Here is a 17,063-nt window from a genome sequence, read left to right as displayed (position 1 = left end):
CTCCCCAATATGTGCATGTGCTCTTTTTCTCTGTGTCAAACAAATAGACATGTTTTTTAAAAAGTATTTCAACATTACTTAGAAATCAGTAGCACTTTGCTAACCAATGTATTTTTACTGTAATTTGGAACCAAGGCTCTTTACTTTCCTTCTGGCCAGTGGACCTTCATCCCTTGCCCACTTGCATCACATACCTGTACAGAACCCATGATCAGATGTGTCATGTCATTTTCATTTTTTCTGAGTAAATATAGCATCACTTGGTTTCTTCGGTTGCCTCTAGAATTATAAACATGTATGTGACCTTGACCTTTGGAGGGGATTTTTCTTTATTTGTAAATTGACTTTTTAAAAAATGAGTAGAACTCTTAGTGTTATATCTTTGTTATCCAGTTAACTGGGTGAAAATAAAACAATACCTTTTTCTGAGGTGAGCAAAGTTATTTACAAGATAAATGAGATAATATGTGAACTGTATTTTGAACAGCTCTTGGGACATTGTATGTGCTTAATAATTGTTGGTGCCTAGTGAAAATACTGCTTGTGTATTATATTCTAACTTCACTGTCTAATTGAAATTATAGACCATTGTTTTTTTGTTTGTTTGTTTATTTTTGAGAGAGAGATAGAACGTGATTGGGGGAGGGACAAAGAGAGAGTGGGACACAGAATCTGAAGCAGGCTCCAGGCTCTGAGCTGTCAGCACAGAGCCCGAGGAGCAGCTTGAACTCACCAGCTGTAAGATCATGACTTGAGGGGAAGTCAGAAGCTCAACTGACTGAGCCACTCAGTCACCCGAAATTCTAGACCATTGTTTTAGAAATCGAAGTCTATAGTTGCTGTCCATTTTTTGGTAGTTTTTCTCTGTTGTTTTGCTGGGTTTGTTTTGTTTTCTGCTTCTCTGTTAACATGTTTTTGGTAAATTTGCTTCTGAATTCTCAGAATTTACAAGAATTTGTTTGGCATGGAAGACAGATACTTGGCTTTGGTTAAGAATCTTCCTCACTGATATGATCATCTATCAGGTAATGTGATATATGATTTAAGTTCCTGTGTTTGTGTAGAATGACTATTACTGTGAACCGACTGTAGCATGCGAGGTGTGCGTGTTTCTTCTGTAGACTAGTCATGCTCTGAAGACATGTTGTGTCTTTCATTTCAAAATAACCCCAAAATGACAAGGCTGCATCTTCTGTGTTACTTTTGTGATGTCCAGCCACACCCCTCTGTAAAAGTAAGATTTTTACTTTTCAATAAAAAATGAATACTTCCCACCCCTCCTTGTCTGCACTGTGATGGAGGCCTTCTGCCTGGCTCTCCTTATGCCTGGAAGGGAGAGAGCAAATTCCCTATGGGGGTACAGAGCTCCCAGCCTCCATTGTTGAAATGGACAGGGTGCTGCTTCCATCCTACGTAAAGGAGAGATGGTATTAGTAGTAAAATATTTATAAGAAATGGTATATCCAAAATGTACGTTATCCAAAAGTTGGTGTTATTTTATTTAGTATTAAGAATTAAGACCAAGGGTGCCTGGCTGACCCAGTCAGTAGAGCATGTGATTCTGGATCTTGGAGTCATGAGTTCAATCCCCACTTTGAGTGTAGAGGGTACTAAAAAATCATTAAATAAACTGAAAGCAGTGGGCGGTGGGGAGGCACCTGGGTGGCTCGGTCGGTTAAGGGTCCGACTTTGGCTCGGGTCATGATCTCATGGTTTGTGAGTTCAAGCCCCGCGTCGGGCTCTGTGCTGGCAGCTCGGAACCTGGAGTCTGCTTCAGATTCTGTGTCTCCCTCTCTCTGCCCCTCCCCTGCTCATGCACTATCTCACTCTCTCGAAATAAATAAACATAAAAAAAAAAAAGGAATTAAGACCAGAGAGAAAACTCTTTGTATGTGTAAAGTACCTCCATTGAGAACCCCCCATCTTTCTTTAAGTAAGTTGGTTTGATTATTGCTAAGTCTCCTCTTTCCTCCTGTGATGATCAAGCAGAGCTACCTTATTTGGAGTTGCTTGCTGCTTGCTTAATTAACTCTGGAGATTTATTTAAATGACAGTGTTTTTCATCTCCTCGCTGTTATGTCTTTTTTAGGGTCAATATAAAAAAGCAATAGCCAGCCTGCATCATTTAGCAGCTCTCCAGGGATCACTTCCTCAGCCACAGATCACGGGACAGGGGACCCTGGAGCATCAGCGAGCACTCATCCAGCTAGCGACTTGCCACTTCGCTCTAGGAGAGTACAGAGTGAGTAGTGTGTGCCTTGCACGGGGACCCTCATTCACTAAGCTTCCCTGGGGCTTCCTCTTTTTCCTATAGTGGGCTTTTAATACAACGCATGTTTATTTGAAAAAGGGTCTTTCTGCCTAGATTTTAATCAACTAATCTGCTGATGAAAATCTTGATGATTTTGTTTTACTCCGTTTTCTGTTTACTTACAGCTTTCCTGAAATAGACTTCAGTACTTTTCAGATTCCATTTTATTGGAGGATGATTTATTTTTTTCTTTACTTTCTTATCTGGATTCCCTTTAGAGCAGAATCAGTCCTATTGTACTTGGACAGAAGAGGCATATACTAAGTGGGAAAGGGAGGATTTCCATAGCTTATCTGAGCCTCAGATTTGCTTTTTACATGATGATTATACCTCATGGGGTATTCCAGGTCTGTTTCCTTTATGATTGTGAGCCCCTGCTACCACAGGGTGGGGACCCTGTTCTTTACATTTAAGTCCCTCATAACACCTGCCACAGTGGTTTGCACAGCTTTGATACTTAATAAATGTTTGAATTGAGTGATAAGCACATTCTTTATATAAACATGGGTACTGTATAAATTCAGGACCACAACTTAACACACAAACTCTGATTTCTTCTCATCTCTCTATATGTTAAGTTGATTACTTTGTGATTAGTAACCCCAAATTAGGTTTTTAAACTTAAACTTTGAAACACAATTTATAATTCATCATGTAGGAAGAAACAATTAGTATGTAAAGTATGTGCATTGAAAATTGAAAATACTTTTCTGCCATCATTTATGTAATTATTAGGTACCTAATTGTAAGTTTTAGTAAATTCCTTATAAGAATTTAAAATAAAACATATTATTTACTCACATAGATATTCATATATCATACAGAATTAGACAGTTACACAAGGCACTGCTGTTCAGCATTGTATTAGGGAATATAAAACGGGTAGATTTAAGTAAGGTAGGCAAATTCATTCTCTTTGAGGACTTCCATTAAAGCTGATCGCAGTTAGGCCTACCTCTTTGGTTTATAACTTATTCCTGATCCCAGCTGCCTTCAGCTGTCTGTCTTCAGCTCAGACCCATCACATCCAGATGTGAGTTTCCCTCGTTCTCTGGCCCGTAGATGCGAAACTCTCAAATCAAATGGTTGCCTCTCACTCTAGCTAATCTTTTTGATTCTTCCAGTATGAAGCTAATGTCTTTGGTATAGTGCCTTTTATTTCCTTTGCTACCATCCTAAGCAATGGCTCTGAACTGAGTTTTTTGCCTGTAATTTTTTTTTATCTCTAAGTTACGGTCGTTGCTTCCTATTGCTGTCATCATTCCACTTACTTGAAATATTGACTTCCAAAGTGCCCAGAGTTGAGCCACGTGCTGGGGTGGAAAATATAAGCAGAGTGTGGGGAATGTGGGATCCCTGCATTCAGGACATATAATTTGAGTTACAGAGAAAAGTGCAAGTATTTATATAAGACAGTTAAAAGTCAGATATTAAGTGGTGTGCCCCTGACATATGCACAGTAGGCATTCAGGGAAGGGAGTTTTCACCAGGGTCCATGTAGTCAAGGAGGGATTTACAAAAAAGATTGGCTGGAGGTGGGCATTGAAGGATGGTAGCATATGTCTCTGGAGTACACATCCTGGCCTTCCCACTTGCCAGCTCTGTAACCTGGGCCAAGTTACCTCACCAAGCTTTCTAATTCCAGTGTTCAAGTTTTTAACTACCGAGCTGTTGAGCTCTTGAAGCTAGAGCTTCACACCCTTGTGGCCATGGGTGAGTTCTGGATGTGCCAAGATACTGACCCTTTTAGTTAGTGGCTTAAGGCAGCTGGAGCCTCCAGGTTAGTACTGCCAGCTCTGAGCAGCCTTACAGATATTTTCTGAATGTGCCAAGACATGAAAAAGGTTAAGAGGCATGGGTTTAACACTGCACTTCCTCATCTGTAGAATGAGGATAATGAGAGGGTTGTGCCTGACACATAGAATATGCTCCCTAAATGGAATCTAGTTGTTAACATTAGAATTGGACAGGTAGACCGTAGGTGATGGCTTACTGTCTGTGGATGGAGACCAGCCTGCTCAGTGTGGCACTTGAGGCTTCCCTCAGCACCAGTGCAGCTTCTGACCAGTTTTGTGTATTTCCTAAACCACACCCTCCTTTTACTTAAACAATACCCAGCCCTTCCCCACATCTTTCTCTCCTCTGAAACTGCTTTTTTCTCTTTTCCACATTTCAAATCATTGCCCCCCTTTAAGACTTGGTGAAGGTAACCTTCCTACATAAACTGTTTCCAGCTAGTTTAGCTTGTATATATTTCTCCTTCATTTTAAATTATGCTCTAGATCATACCATTTAATCCACTACTCTGTGTCCCATTTTGTTGACTTTTCTCTTCATTGAGGTAGTAAATGTCTTTAAGACTGGGATATTCTTCCTTTGGATGCCACTGTGCTGTTAAACACATAGGTAGTTTAGGTAATACTTGACTAATTTTTAATTTTTGTTCTTTTGTTTTACCAGCAAAGAAGGAGTTATTATTCCCTCAAAAGTCTAGTACCTATATTTAATCTTACTTTTTCTACGTTTGCTGTTGAGCAAACAGTGATGGTCCCATAAATAGTCTTGAGGGGTGCCTGGGTTGCTCAGTCAGTTAAGCGTCTGACTTCAGCTCAGGTCATGATCTTGTGGTTTGTGAGTTCGAACTCTGCATCAGGCTCTGTGCTGACAGCTCAGAGCCTGGAGCCTGCTTCAGATTCTGTCTCTCTCTCTGTCTCTGACCCTGCCCAACTTGTGCTCTTTCTCTCTCTCAGAAATAAAAATAAAACTTTAAAAAAAAATTTAAAAATTTGAGGCCGCACCGTAGACCTACATGTACACACGTTGCCCTGTTGTATGCTATAAGTGTGTTAGTTGTTATGTTGATTTACTTCCGGTGAGAAAATTTCAGATTAGTACCTTTTCATCTGATCTTCTTTAGATGACATGTGAAAAAGTCCTTGATTTGATGTGCTACATGGTACTCCCCATTCAAGATGGAGGCAAATCACAGGAAGAACCCTCAAAAATAAAGCCCAAATTTAGAAAAGGTACAGTGACAAGTTTTATTCTTATTTTGTAAAAATGGCTTTACCCAAGGCTGGAAAATTCTTTACAATTCCTGATGAGATGATACATGATCTGCAGGGTTTGACAGACTATATAAAAAGTTAATCCCTTGCCAAGCTTGTCCTTGGCACTGATTTCATAAGCAGCTGCAAATCTTTCTTCCAAAATTCTCTTCACTTCCTGAGTTTGTTATCTCTGAAGAATATCTGATAATTCCTTTTCCTATCTTTATCAATTCTCGGAAAATTTGCAGATGATTCGTTAAGAAGTGTTTCCTGGCATATCGCTTGTAGGCTATTTTGAGCTTCACCTCAAGTAGCACATTGATTGTAAAACTATATAAATTTAGTTGTAATACTTAGAAATTAGAAAAAGAGGGGCGCTTGGGTGGCTCAGACAGTTAAGCGTCCAACTCTTGATTTAGGCTCAGGTCATAATCTTACCGTTTGTGAGTTAGAGCCCCGCATCAGGTTCTGCATTGACAGAACAGAGCCTGCTTGGGATTCTCTCTCTCTGCCCCTCCCCCACTTGTGTTCTCATTCTCTTTCATATTCTCTCTCTCTCTCTCTCTCTCTCAAAAATAAATAAACTTAAATAAAAAAAAGAAGTTAGAAAAAGATAAGCAAGTTAAACCCAAAGAAAATAGAAGACAGGAAATAATTTTAGTGGTAGAAATCAATGTAATAGAAAATGAAATAGAGGAAATTAATGAAGCTAAAAGTTGGGTTTTTTGAAAAAAAAATAAAATTGATAAACTCCTAACAAGATTGATCAGGAAGAGAGCACAAATTACCAATAGCAGGAATGATCCTACTGAAATCAAAAGGACACTAGGAGAATAAATTATTAATGACTTTATGCCAATAAATTCAACAACTTAATGAAATGGAAAAATTCCTTGAAAAACACAACTAATCAAAACTGACACAGATCAAATAGAAAATATAAATGTTCCTACATCTATCAAAGAAATTATATTTGTTATCAAAAACCTTTCCACAAGACTGCAGATCTGAATGGCTTCACTGATGAATTCTGTCAAGCACTTAGGAAGAAGTAACACCAATCTTACACATACTCTGAGAAAATAGAGTAGAAGAGAACACTTCCCAATTCAGTTTTTAAGGCCAACATAACCCTAAAAGCAAAATCGTGTAAGAGCATTACCAGAAGAGAACATTAAAGGCCAGTATCCATCATAAACATAGATTCTAAAATCCTCAAAGTCTTAGCAAATAGAATACAGCAGTATATAAGAAGGGTAATACATATCCAAGTATACTGGGAATGCAAAAGTGGTTTAACATAGGAAAATCAGTCCCTGTAATATTACCACTTTAATATATTAAAGGAGAAAAATCATAATTTTCCTAATAGATGCAGATAGAAATGTATCTATATGCATTTATGCAGTTATGTTTGCATTTATTCATAATTATTAAAAAATCTTAGCAAACTAGAAACATGTTCCTCAACATCGTACTTAACTATGAAATATCAAATGCTTTCCCCAAGATCAGCAACAATTTAATAAGAGTATCTATCTCCTCTTACCACTTCAATTAAACATACTAGAGATTCTAGCCAGTACAATAGGCAGAAAAGGAAAGGTATAAAGGTTGAAAAATAGTTATCTTCATTCACAGATATGACTGCCTTTATTTGCAGCAACGTATGTGGCTATGTTAGAAAAACCTAAGGGGGGTGCCTGGGTGGCTCAGTCAGTTAAGTGTCTGACTCTAGATTTCGGCTCAGGTCGTGATCTTAAGTTGGTGAGACTGAGCCCTGAATCAGGCCCTGCACTAATAGCGCAGAGCCTGCTTGGGATTCTGTCTCTCCCTCTCTGCCACTCTCCTACTCACGTGTGTGATCTCTCTCTCTCTCTCCCTCTCTCCCTCTCTCCCTCTCTCCCTCTCTCCCTCTCTCTCTCTCTCTCTCTCTCCCTCTCTCCCTCTCTCTCTCTCTCTCTCTCTCTCTCCCTCTCTCCCTCCCTCCCTCCCTCCCTCTCTCTCTCTCCCCCTCTCTCCCTCCCTCTCTCTCTCCCTCTCTCTTTCTCTCTCTCACTCTCTCAAAATAGCTAAAGTTAAAACAAAAAAAAAAAAAAAAAAAAGAAAAGAAAAGTCTAAGGAATCTCCAAATAGAATAATATCAAAAAACATAAAATACTTAGGGATAAATGTATTGAAAAGTATGCAAAATCATGTTCATAGATCAGAAGACTCCAATGTTTTAGGGTTCTGGTCCTCCTCAAATGTGTGTACAGATTCAATGCAATCCCAATTAAAATCCCATCAGACTTTTTTTTTTTTTTTTATTTCTTTATTTTGAGAGAAGGGGAGGGGCAGAGAGAGAGAGAATTCCAAGTAGGCTCTGCACTGTTAGCACAGAGCCTGACGCGGGGCTTGAACTTAAGAACCATGAGATCATGACCTGAGCCAAAACCAAGAGCTAGATGCTCAACTGACTGAGCCACCTAGGTGCCCCTAGACAAGCTTGATTCTAAAATCTATATAGAAGTGCAACCTAGAATAGCCAAAACAGTTTTGAAAAAGACTAACAAAACTGGGCAACTTACCCTACCTGATAGCAAGACTTTTTTTTTTTTAATGTTTATTTATTTTTGAGAGAGAGAAAGAGTGCGAGCAAGAGAGGGGCAGAGAGAGAGGGAGACACGGAATGCAAAGCAGGCCCCAGGCTCTGAGCTGTCAGCACAGAGCCCAATGTGGGGCTCAAATTCATGAGCTGTGAGATCATGACCTGAGCTAAAGTCAGCCACTCAACTGACTGAGCCACCCAGGCGCCCCCTGATAGCAAGACTTTTGAGTAAAGCTACAGTTATCCAAACAGTATGGGCAGAAGAATGGAGAACCCAGAGAGACCCACACAAATATGGTCAGGTGATTTTTAGTGAAGACACCAGAGTAATTCTTTGGAGAAAGGAAAGCTGAGATGGGGCTGAGACTAAATGGAAAAGTTAAAACGATAACATTTTTTATAAGAAAAGGTCTTTGCGACTAGTAGGTAGATTTATTAAGACACTAAAAATTTCCTAGAAGACAAAAGCATGACAATTTTGATCATTATTGAAGCTCTCTAAGGTACTTGGGAGACTTAAAAAAAAAAAGAAAGAAAGAAATAGCCCAGACCCCTTGAAAATTAAGTATCTCTGTGAAACAGAAGCAGGTCTAGTGGGTAAGACTGGACCTAGCTGACATCAAGACTTATTTTAAAGCTATAGTAATAAAGATAGTGTAGTATTGGCATAGAGATCGACTGATGGAATAGAGAACCAAGAAGCACGTGGTATTGCAATTAAGTGGAGGAAGAGTGAATTTATCTAATCAGTGGTGCTGGGATAATTGATCCAAATGTAAAAACAACAGAAATGTGATCCCTCCTTCACACTACACAAAAATTCTTTAAATTTTAAGATTTAAAAATGGAAACTAAAACTTCCAAACTTTTAGAAGAAAATACAGAAAAGATTCTTTGTGCCTTCTAGGTGGAGAAGGATTTAGGCTACAGAAAGCATGCAACATAAATTTAGTCCCAGTAAAATTAAAATACCAATGAAAGATAGTGTCATCAAAGTGAAAGGCTAAGCCATGGACTGTAAGAAAATTGTCCAGCACACAGAATCAACAAAAAGTGAGCATCCAGAATTTTGAAACAGCTCCTTCAAACCAGTGAGAAACAACCAACCAACCCCTCACAGAAAAACAGGCAAAGAATACGAACAGATTCACAGAAGCAGAAATCCAAATGGCCACAAACTATTTGAAAAAACGCTCAGAGCCCCTTGGTGGCTCAGTCAGTTAAGCATCCGACCCTTGATTTTGGCTCGGGTCATGATCTTGTGGGTTCATAGGTTCAACTTTAAAAAAAAAAAAAAGAAAACTTTTAACCTATTAGCAATATGGGGACTTCAGATTAAAACAGTAAGCTACCATTTCACACACATCAGAATGCAGGGATTAGAAAGTAGCAACCCTGGTTACCAGGATATGAAGACACACATTGCCTGTCTGCTTCTGGAAGGTATATAAACTCACACCAACACTTTGGAGACCAATTTAGCTGTTGCAGTTGAACATCTCATTACCTAGTTGTATACCTCTTCTAGTTAAATTTCTTAGATCAGTGCCTTTCCAACTTGGGTCCTTACCCACTGGGTCATGAATTTCAAACAAATGTTTTCTTTTTTAATGACATAGAGTCTAATAGTATCATTAAAATGAGTGCATCTCCTGTACAAAGGCTAAATTGAACCCTTTGTTCAATGAACCTTTTGTTTTAGATACATAAACATGTGTAAATATGTGTGCATAACATCTCCATTATTTCTTGCTACTTTTGTCCTCAGGGTAGAGAAGGATTTAGGATATAAAGAGCATACACCATAAAGGAAAGGATTAAGGTCTTGGTTGGAAAATTATTGCCTGAAGTTTTTTTTCCACAAGTGCACAAGAAAATGTATATAAGAATGTTTATTTCAGCATTGTTTGTAATAGTGAAAAATTGGATAGCTCAGTGTCCCCCATAAAAGAATGGATAAATGAATTGTGGCATATGTAAATAGCAGAATAATACATAAAGAGTAAAAACTGTCAGCTAGAACTATAGGTATTAGTACCAAAAACCGTTTTCAGAAGGATGCATATAATATGATGCCATTTATATAGTAAACTGAACACTTGCAAAACTTTCTTCTTTGTTGTTGCATAGAAATGAAAAACATCACATTCAGGATAATAGTTACATTAGGGTGATGGAAGAGGACATGGTCTAAAAAGGTACACAGGAGGCTTCAACTGAATTTGTGATATTTTATATAAAATCTTTAAAGCAAAATGTTAACATTTTATAGAGCTGAGTGTTGATCACAGTGGTATTTGTAATATTCTTTATGTAATTTTCTATACATTTGAAATGTTTTTTAAAAAGTATTTAAGCAGGGTTAGGAAAGAAGATTGATAAGTGAAATCCAGAGACCCTTCAAAAAACCAATTTCATCATCACTACATATAATCATGGTTTAACTATATTTGAAGTCATATGACTGTTGCTTATCTTTTTTTTTCTGGAAAAAGTCTTAAACATTTGCTTTTCAAAGCTGTTTTCTTCGATAATAACAAACATATTGTGGACTTTTTATTAGGTTCAGACCTGAAGCTTCTGCCTTGTACCAGTAAGGCCATCATGCCGTACTGCCTGCATTTAATGTTAGCTTGTTTTAAGGTAAGCTGAAAGTTGATTGGCATGAAAGAAATTTAATTTGGAACATTGCTGTGATGATCTAGAGTGACCTGGTGTAGTGGGGAGATTACATGAGCTAGGAATTGACAAATACTAGTTGTGAACTGTACTAGGCACTAATGAGTAGGAGATGACCCCCATCCTTGAGCAGTTTACAAAGAATAGTGGGACAGTTATGCAAATATCCTTGCCCATAGTGATGTTCAGTAAATACTTTATGCATTAACGTATGTCAGAATGTATTGGCTAGAAGAAGAGAATACAAATGCCATTGGGTTCGTAGAGGGATGTGAGTTTATTATCCTAAAGATGTGGGGGGTAAAAGCATTCCAGGCATTAGGATGACCACCACCAGATGACCACTGGGCCAGTTTAAAGATTGTCGGAAGAACACTAGGCCTGTGGCTGCAGGTGGAGCGGAGCCTCGGCCTGCATTTCACCAAGGCTTGTGAGCAGGAGAACAGCAGTATTGGGTCTCTGCTTTAGGGCCATAATTCCCGGATTCAACTCATGGTCAGAATCACCTGGGGAGACAGAAACCATTTGAAGTGTGATTTGAAGCCTCGCTGCTCATTTAGAACAAAAAGTTCTTTTGCCGTTTCTCCAGTTCACACACCTGCTTCCTTCTTTGTTGCTCAGTGCCTTTCTTCTCCCCAGTCCATGTTCTCCTCACACCCTCCTCTCCTACAAGGCTTCTTGCCCACCCTGGCCCACAACCGTCTCCTTAAAAGAAATCCCCAAATTCCTCTCTCTGATATACAGAACGACTCAACTTCTGTTGCCCTTTTCCCAAAGACTAAGCTTCCAGCCCACCATGCACATCCAGCTCCCATCACAATGCTCACGGAGTGCGCTGCCAGAGACCTTGTTCACAGCACAGAGGGAACCGAGGTTTCTTTGGTTAGGACCCACCCCCATCAGAAGGCAGTTGTGATGTTTGCATAGCAAGTGGGTATTCTGTTTTGTTCTTGATATCACACATTTTCATACAGCAGCATTTTTTTTTAATCTTGATTTTGAGAGAGAGACAGAGTGCAAGCAGGGGAGGGCAGAGAGAGAGGGAGACACAGAATCCAAAGCAGGCTGCAGCCTCTGAGCTGTCAGCACAGAACCCAGTGCGGGCCTCAAACCCACGAACTACAAAATCATGACCTGAGCCAAAGTAAGACACTCTACCAACTGACCTACCCAGGTGCCCCATATAGCAGCATTTTTTAAGGAAGTGATATTTGACATATTTAAGATCACCCCATGATTTCCTTTTCCTTCTGTGTCTGCACAAATCCTTGTCTTGCAGCTGCGAGCTTTCACAGACAGCAGGGACGACATGGCACTGGGGCATGTGATCGTCTTGCTTCAGCAAGAGTGGCCACGGGGAGAGAATCTCTTCTTGAAAGCTGTCAATAAGATTTGCCAACAAGGAAATTTCCAATATGAGAATTTTTTCAATTATGTTACAAGTATCCTTTTTCTTATTTAAGCATAAGAAATTCTTACTTTTTTTTTATAGAATTAACACATGGTACAAGAAATCAACCATTCTAGGTAGAAATAATGGTTTTCTCTGGGGGAAAGAAAGACAGAATGGTGATTAAAAATGGGACTGTGGCAGTTGGTCTCATGAGAGTCATAAAAGGCTTCACAGAGGTGATGCAATGAATCAGGAATATTAGTAGCCCAAATACATTTTCCACTTGCAGCGGCTTCTGGGAAGATACCCAAGATGCCTAAATTAATAGCCTTCAGGTTCCTGACAGGCCCAGATTGGCTGTGAGGCCATAGAATATAACAGTTCATTGGCCTTCATCTATTGGCAGAGGGCCTCCTTGGGCCTCACTTAGGGCCCTGACTGTCCCCCGGGGGTCAGCTGTTAGAGCACCATGTCACAGCTGTTACAGCTGCCACTGAGTCCCCACCAAACATGCGTGTAGCCCAGCAGTTGTTTTGACACTAGGGAGGAAGTGTTGTATTTCATACTCTTCCTAGGGAAAGACCACCTATGGTGTAAGGAATGTGCTGTCTTTGTCCAAGCGCCTAGAGCAGGATTTCTTAACTATTTTCAGGGATACAACACCACTACACCACTGCCACTTTCATTTCTTACTAAGAAAACAAAAGATTTTGCTGGGGTGCCTGGGTGGCTCAGTTAGTTAAGCGTCCCACTGTTGATTTCAGCCCAGGTCTTGATCTCAGGATTGTGAGTTCAAGCCCTACGTGGGGCTCCGTGCTGAGCGTGAAGCCTACTTAAAAAAACCAAAAACAGATTTTGCTGTTATGACCATACAGAATGTCTTTATTAGCATCTGTATGAGAAATAAATTTATCTTAATGAGGTGGTTTGGTTGGTATAAGAATCACTAATTTGGCAACAAGACAGACCCGGGTTCCAGTACTGACTCTAGTTAGCGGGTTGGCCATGGGCAAGTTACGCAGTCACTGCAAGCCTGTTCCACATCTCAGAGAGCAGGGCACCTTGTTTCTACATGTGGTTAACCTGAATCTGGCCTGCAGATATTGATATGCTGGAGGAATTCGCCTACTTAAGAACTCAAGAAGGTGGGAAAATCCATCTGGAATTACTACCCAATCAAGGAATGCTGATCAAGTAAGCATGCTGTCTTGCTCTTCTGTGCTAAGTGCTCACCTTTTGTGTGCTTGTAGGAAGTATTTATAAGTTCCTGTGTCTTTCAGAAATGTAATAGAAAGGAATCCAAACCTGGTCTCTGTTTTTGAGAGTAGAGTTGATTCTGGGTACCTTCTGAAACTTGGTGTTTCCTTAAGTACATTTCCAGTAAAACGTTGTTCAAATTGGGGTACCTCTGTCACTTTTGAAACCTTTTCACTAAACAGAAGTCTCATTCATGATTATCTTTTCCTTTCCAAAATTGACAGGGTAACCCTATAAATTTCTGGTTAGACATAGATGTTTTTAATTAAGAAGAGTCATGTGTAATTAAAGTTGTATTGGATTAGGGAAAACTACAGACTTTATTTAGAAACTATACTTGGATTTCAGTGTTTATTTGAAGCCTTTCTAAGCAGTAATTGCTTACATAGCACAAGGGACAGTAGCTGGGTCTAGTGCCCCCACACAAAACACACCTGCCCCAAGAAATAATGGTGGGGTGCCTGGTCTCAGGCATGCCCTCCCACCCCTAGATAAAGTTAGTGACCATTTATGATTTTTAAATAGCTCATAAATCTTGCTTCTATCCTTCAATACTCATTGTAGTTTGGATAATATATCCTCTGTGCTGTAAATGCCACGTGTAGTTTTATTTTCATACTTCCTCCTTTGCGTCCTGCATACTCAGCATGGCTGTGAGTCATTGTCAGAGTCACTGCAAGAGACTGAGCCCTGAGTGAGAAGGGAGTGTTACTAAGGCTGAAAACATTTTCCTTTTTCTCTCAATTGTGACATGAACAAGTTTTCAGTTATTGAGAGCAAAAATTCACATCTTGTTCTATCTTTGTAGAGCCTTAGAGATGTTGAGAGGGAAGTATGAGATGCTCATTCTGGATATGTATCACCTCAGTAATTTGGGGCATAGCAAACATTACTCCTGTTGAGAAAAGGGTCTTGTGGAATCCATTCTAAAGAATGAGAGGAGATTAAATGGGGTTTTTGTCCTTCATCTTGTAAATATTATTAATAAATATTCTAAATATCTAAAATAACAGAACAAAATGCTCTTTTTTAAAAACACAAGACCTTTATACAGTAGGATGCTTAGGTGAGCCGGTCTGGACATGCTCCTCTTCCTCTCTCCATTCTCTTCTGCAAGACTACAACTAAGAATTATGGGGAAAATAATTGCATCATTAAAATACTCTTAACAGTGTTTGAGAATAAAGATGACTTTTTTGATATGGGAGCTTAGGTAACCCCTTTTGTGGGCTTAAAAGATTCCTAGGTTTTGAGGCTGGATATACAAAACATATCTATTATTAATAGGTTTTTAGTTAATTCACAGTAACACTCACCATCCAAATCACCGTAATCTGGAGACAGCCTTAGTAGCATCAACTCCATTTACTTAGGGTTATACTTACAGGTGATCTCTCACTTCAGATAATGCTTAACCATTTGTGGAGATGTGAGGGAACGGGCTGTTAAAAAATCAACAGTTGGATCTCAAATTTCATTATACTGAACCTTTCTTCTGTAGGCAGTTTGTATGGTGCTGAACAGTGACCTGGTTACCTGCAGAAACCCCTAGGACAAGGAACGAAAGCAGGGGCTTTTCAGCGCCCAGATGATCTGATTGTAAAGGGTTGTTTAGAGTAAGGTAGGGATGCGCAGCATGCGTGTCTAGGCTTTGAGAGATAATTCCGTGCTCCCCCACCTTGGTCACTATAAACTTCAATTTCTTCTAACTCCCTGTTGAAGACCATTAAGCCTCTTGGTAAGCCTGCTGTTCTATCATCGTGGAAGCAGGAATAGGGATTGTTACTTAGCCGTATTTCTTGTAGGAATTTGCCCAGTCTTTGCTGTGTGAATCTCAAAGTTCATTTGAAACCTGCGTTTCAAATTACCCATAAACTACATCAGGAGAAGGATGCTGTGAAAGCCCTAGAGCTCGTCTAAGGGGGCTAGGATTTGAATCTTGAGTAAAACTATCTATATTCCTTTTCCCTTTGGGTTCCAAACAAATTCTCTGAAGCCATCACAGATCTTTGTGGGTTGCCTCCAGCTGAGTAGCAGAGGTGTTGAGAGCAGTATACAGCCCTCCCCTTGGGTAAGATTGTGAGTCCATCCTGGCCTGCTCAGATGCCAAGTGGGGACAGTACCGATGCTGAGGGCACCCGGGGCCTGACCAACAGAAGGAATAAGCCCTTTATTCATTACATAGACATTCTGTCGTTACATATTTTAAAATAGAGAACTATTTCTATGCTGATATTTGCAGTCTCTTAGTTGGCATTAGACTAGATGAAAATGGAAAAACAGTGTCCTGTGCACTAAATCTTTGTTATGAAATTCTGCAAAGCCATGGGTCCCAGACTTTTTTTTGCCCCCATCTATTCCTTTTCTCAATACTTTTTGAAATTCAGGCTCAACCTTTCTTTATCAAACACATTGCCAGCCCCTCTAGGCCTCTTGGAAGTGCCTCTTCAGTTGGAGGCTTCAGTCCTGGCAACGATGGTTACCAGCAATCCCCAGGTTTATCAGTGGGATTGGCGGGGGCCTGAGCAGAGTGGAGAGTGAAGGAGGCTGGATTTGAAATGTGTCTTCTCACGTGTTAGCCCCACTGCTGTTCAGTTGCATCCCGCCATCCTCTTCCTCGGTGGCTTTTACACCAGATGTTGAGTGGGCTGAGCTCGGGGCCCCGGAACAAGATGCTCTGGACATGCCCCAGCAGCAGGTGCAGGGAGAAGGCTGCTAGCTTCTCCCGTCCTCCCCCAAGACACCACTGTTGCCAGGGGCCCTCTGGAAGTTCAAGGGTTTCTGCATAGTCTGTTCCAGTCTTGTGCATTTTCTCTGGCGTGTTGTTTTTGCAGTGCAGGGTGAGTCGGTGTGGGTGTTTGAATGCTGCTGTTTGCTGTTTTTTAAAGGCCTTCTAGCCCTCCCATGGGGTTACTGCAGCAGGAATTCTTACCTGTGCTTCAGCCCAGCATACAGACTGCTGACAGGTACCAAGTGGAAAACACCTGCTCATAGTGTGCGTTTTGTCCACATGTTGTACTGCCCATGGTTTTCAGCTCTCTGTGCCTCAGTGCTCTTTTTCATGCTTTATTTATTTTTTTAATTTGTTCTGCATTCCTTGGCAAACCATCTGGTTGTAATATTGTAACATTTCTTATTTTTTTCCATAAGTTGCCAGTGTTTTTGTGTTCAATTTAAAAATCATTATGGATCTGGAAAAAAATGGAAGTTATATTAAAAAACTGTGTTAAAGTGCACATTAGGTTAGGCACTAGACTGTGTTATATCTTTTGATAAAACATAAGGCATTCATTCATAAATATGTAAGGATGCTGAAGCTTATTTTAAATAAATTTTTATTTGTGGATTTTTCATCTTAGTGACCATTGTTGATGTTCTGGTCTAACTGGGCCTTAGCACACTATTTCCCTGCCACTGATACTGATTTTCAGACCTTCCCTTTCTAAATTGAAAATATTTGGAATGCTGCCTTTATTAGCTGATTTATCCGGCCCTTAAACTACAAAAGCTAACTAATTCTCATCTTCATCCAAACTTACCAGAGGAATAGAGACTCTGATAGAAATATAATTGAGTTGCACTGCTTTATATGTAGAAACAATGCCATTGAGCCATCAGCAGGATACACATTTTATTATATTTTTACTGGTGTTAAGGGAAGAATTTGCTTTGAGCTTTCAAAGCCTGTTAGTTTGCTGTCTGCAAATACCAGTAACTTCCGGGTGGTCAGTGGGTTGGCTCCCATTTGGGGTTGCAGTCTGAGACGCAGAAAAGAGGATCTCA

The 17,063-nt window shown here is 39.9% G+C and overlaps 1 protein-coding gene and 1 long non-coding RNA gene across 5 annotated transcripts in view; one reads left to right on the top strand and one right to left on the bottom strand.

The window, feature by feature from the left end:
* LOC132691754 (integrator complex subunit 10) overlaps positions 1-17,063 on the top strand; it is a 32,902-nt gene that overhangs the window by 14,061 nt on the left and 1,778 nt on the right. For 3 of the 4 annotated variants that reach the window (XM_060653392.1, XM_060653394.3, XM_060653395.2), the window contains exons 11-17: positions 943-1,025; positions 2,090-2,242; positions 5,229-5,337; positions 10,515-10,594; positions 11,910-12,072; positions 13,124-13,217; positions 16,169-16,246. In XM_060653392.1, coding sequence (XP_060509375.1) covers positions 943-1,025; positions 2,090-2,242; positions 5,229-5,337; positions 10,515-10,594; positions 11,910-12,072; positions 13,124-13,217; positions 16,169-16,246 — 760 coding nt within the window. The remainder of the gene's footprint in view (positions 1-942; positions 1,026-2,089; positions 2,243-5,228; positions 5,338-10,514; positions 10,595-11,909; positions 12,073-13,123; positions 13,218-16,168; positions 16,247-17,063) is intronic. The other variant, XM_060653393.2, reaches the window with a different exon arrangement.
* Positions 10,889-11,958, bottom strand: LOC132691757 (uncharacterized). The gene is made up of 2 exons (XR_009615980.2): positions 11,861-11,958; positions 10,889-11,136 (listed from the first exon to the last, which is right to left on the bottom strand). It is a non-coding gene; the product is annotated as an uncharacterized LOC132691757 (long non-coding RNA).

Source organism: Panthera onca, unplaced genomic scaffold (genome assembly GCF_046562875.1).
Source record: "Panthera onca isolate mPanOnc1 unplaced genomic scaffold, mPanOnc1 haplotype 2 h2.h2tg000217l_path, whole genome shotgun sequence".
NCBI lineage: Eukaryota > Metazoa > Chordata > Mammalia > Carnivora > Felidae > Panthera > Panthera onca.
Note: the sequence above shows the minus strand (reverse complement) of the source record. Positions and strands in the feature narration are given on the sequence as shown.